This window comes from Rhincodon typus, chromosome 24, assembly GCF_021869965.1.
Source record: "Rhincodon typus isolate 14 chromosome 24, sRhiTyp1.1, whole genome shotgun sequence".
Classification (NCBI taxonomy): Eukaryota; Metazoa; Chordata; class Chondrichthyes; order Orectolobiformes; family Rhincodontidae; genus Rhincodon; species Rhincodon typus.
Window position 1 is genome coordinate 26200875 of NC_063355.1, and position 2977 is coordinate 26203851.

The following is a 2977-nucleotide window of genomic DNA, read 5'->3' on the forward strand; positions in this document are numbered from 1 at the left end:
CCTCCTCCCTCACCCCCATCCCAGGCCCCAAGAAGACTTTCCACATCAAGCAGATGTTCACCTGCACATCTGCTAATGTGGTATACTGCATCTGCTGTACCCGTTGTGGCCTCCTCTACATCGGGGAAACCAAGCGGAGACTCGGGGACCACTTTGCAGAACACCTACGCTCGGTTCGCAACAAACAACTGCACCTCCCAGTCGTGAACCATTTCAACTCCCCCTCCCATTCCTCAGACGACATGTCCATCCTGGGCCTCCTGCAGTGCCACAACAACGCCACCCAAAGGTTGTAGGAACAGCAACTCATATTCCGCTTGGGAACCCTGCAGCCCAATGGCATCAATGTGGATTTCACAAGCTTCAAAATCTCCCCTCCCCCCACCGCCTCCCCAAACCAGCCCAGCTCATCCCCGCCTCCCTAACCTGTCCTTCCTCCCACCTATCCGCTCCTCCCACCTCAAGCCCCACCCCCATCTCCTACCTACTAACCTCATCCCGCCCCCTTGACCTGTCCGTCCTCCCTGGACTGACCTATCCCCTCCCTAACTCCCCACCTACACTCACCTTTACTGGCTCCATCCCCGCCTGTATGACCTGTCTGTCTCCTCTCCACCTATCTTCTCCTCTATCCATCTTCTATCTGCCTCCCCCTCTCTCCCTATTTATTTCAGAACCCCCTTCCCCTCCCCCATTTCTGATGAAGGGTCTAGGCCCAAAACGTCAGCTTTCCTGCTCCTATGATGCTGCTTGGCCTGCTGTGTTCATCGAGCTCTGCACCTTGTTGTCTTGCATTTTTATAGCTTCTTTTATGATCTCAGGACATCCCAAAGCACCATATAGATAAAAATTTTGTTAAAATGTCGTCAACTACAATGTAGAAAATATGATAACCAATTTGAATACAATAAACTCTCAAACAGCTATGTGACAGTGACCAGGTAATCTGTTCAAATGATGTTGATTGAGGGATAAATGTTAAAATATTACAATATCATGGGATTGTGAATTTGAGAGAGACACAGATTTTCCCATTAATGGGTGGCAGATTCCTTTTCTGCCTTCTATATGTTCACCTTCTGACAACTAATGCATTTAACCAAATTAGTAGCAGGTAGATGGGTCATTCGTTCATTTTATCCCTTGCTGTCTCAATGTGAGTTTATGATGGAGCAGAGAAATTGCATGTAACGTTCTCTTGCAGTAAAACCGGATTGGCTCTTTACCTTAAGATCACCCAGAATTGTTACATTGTTGAAGTGGAAATGGGTCAGACATTGGCTTTTGTGGTAGAGTGAAAATAAATGGGACAATCTAAACTCCATAACCAATGGCTTTGTCCATAAAATGGAACTGTTCCATTTCTGGCTAATCTGCAATTTTCAACATCAATAACTCTGGCATCAGAATGTCGTACATGGAACCAATATGGAATTTTGTGCTGCTCTCAGGTGGCCTGCCTATGGTGACAGTTGTTCCAGTTAAAGCTGTCAAGATGTCAGTAAGGCTGTTGAAGGTGGTTTAAAGGAATATTCTCATTTGGTGTCCCTGAGAAGCAGTGGGGTTTCTTTAAGAGCTCAAGAAAAGTCTGTGTCTTTAGTTGACTCCTGTCAAAAGCACCTCCCCATCTGCCCATTTTCATGCTTCCCCAATGGGCAGCTGCTACCCACCATTGGAAACTGCCAAGGAGCTGACTAGTCATAGACAGATGATACCTGACAGTCAAAGCCTTCAGGGTTTCAGGTGTGAGCTCCAGCAGGGGGCTGTTTCAGCTCCTGGTGAAGTTGAAATTGATTCTGCAGCATTCCAAGGCTCATATGACGATTGAAGAATAGGTTTATGTGAATTCATAATCACTTAAAACCAGTCTGAAGCTGTTGGAATGTCTCTTGTCTACATTATACAAAGCTGTAGTCCCACAGTTTTAAATCTCTTCTTGGCATTCCTCTTTTTTTTGCTGCACTAGAGGGAAGAGTTTAATCAAACTGGCAATGCTAACAACATGTTTGACTCAGAAGTTCATGAAATTATGATTGTGGAGGTGTTTGGAAAATTCATGGCTAATTATCATGTATTCAAAAGAATACAAAGATGATAAAATGCTGAAATGCTTTTAACTTTTATATCAACATACCAATTTATACTGTTCGATAATTAGATCTATTCCTATCAAATATGGTCTACAGACAAGATATTATAAAAAGTACTAAATTCTTTTCAGAAATAAGTAAACATGCAGGCTGCTATGCATTGAAAGTTTCAGTATTTCATTTTACTAAGCAATATTTTTTCTGTTTTACACAGCTGATCCAAACACTCTTTTCAGATCCAATTCCTTGGCTTCAAAGGCTATGGAACAGTTTATGAAGGTAAGTGTTTTTAAGTTCTCAAACAACTGTCTTCTTATTGTCTCCATGTTGATTTTGCAAACTCATGAGATTGAGTGATCAAATTATTATGTCATGGACACTTGTGAAATTGCCGTCTTTCATTTACCTTAAGTTATTATTGCCTGCCAAGTTGTGAGTTTTAACAAGGAAATCAGCAAATCATTAGGGATCCTGGAGATTAACTTTTCACCCCTAGTTCAATCTCAATCACTCAGTTGGGAGGAATTACATCCTTCTTGCTTTTCTTATTGTGAGAATGAATTTAATGGCTACTCTGACACTGCAGGAAATTCATTTCTCTCTGTCTTAGGTTGTCTATAGAGTAAAACAAATACTTGAACAAACTCCACTAGTTTTCTGGAATGCAGCATCTAAAGGGAATTGCAGGTTCCTAGATTTCTTGCTTAAATAGAACCGGACCTTTAGCTTGTAGAAGTGGAGGTAACCTAGGCTTTATTTTGGAATGTTCACCAGTGCCTTGGAGAAACATGCAATATATTGCACTACAGTCTTCACTTTTGAGCAGACTGCATAACGTAGGTATTTCAGAGATAGTAGGAACTGCAGATGCTGGAGAATCTGAGATA

The 2977-nt window shown here is 42.3% G+C and overlaps 1 protein-coding gene across 1 annotated transcript in view; it reads left to right on the forward strand.

Annotated features, from left to right (window-relative positions):
- The window catches only part of LOC109934367 (rasGAP-activating-like protein 1), a 259927-nt gene that overhangs the window by 191104 nt on the left and 65846 nt on the right, over positions 1-2977 (forward strand). The window contains exon 11 of the mRNA XM_048611726.1: positions 2305-2369. Coding sequence (XP_048467683.1) covers positions 2305-2369 — 65 coding nt within the window. The remainder of the gene's footprint in view (positions 1-2304; positions 2370-2977) is intronic.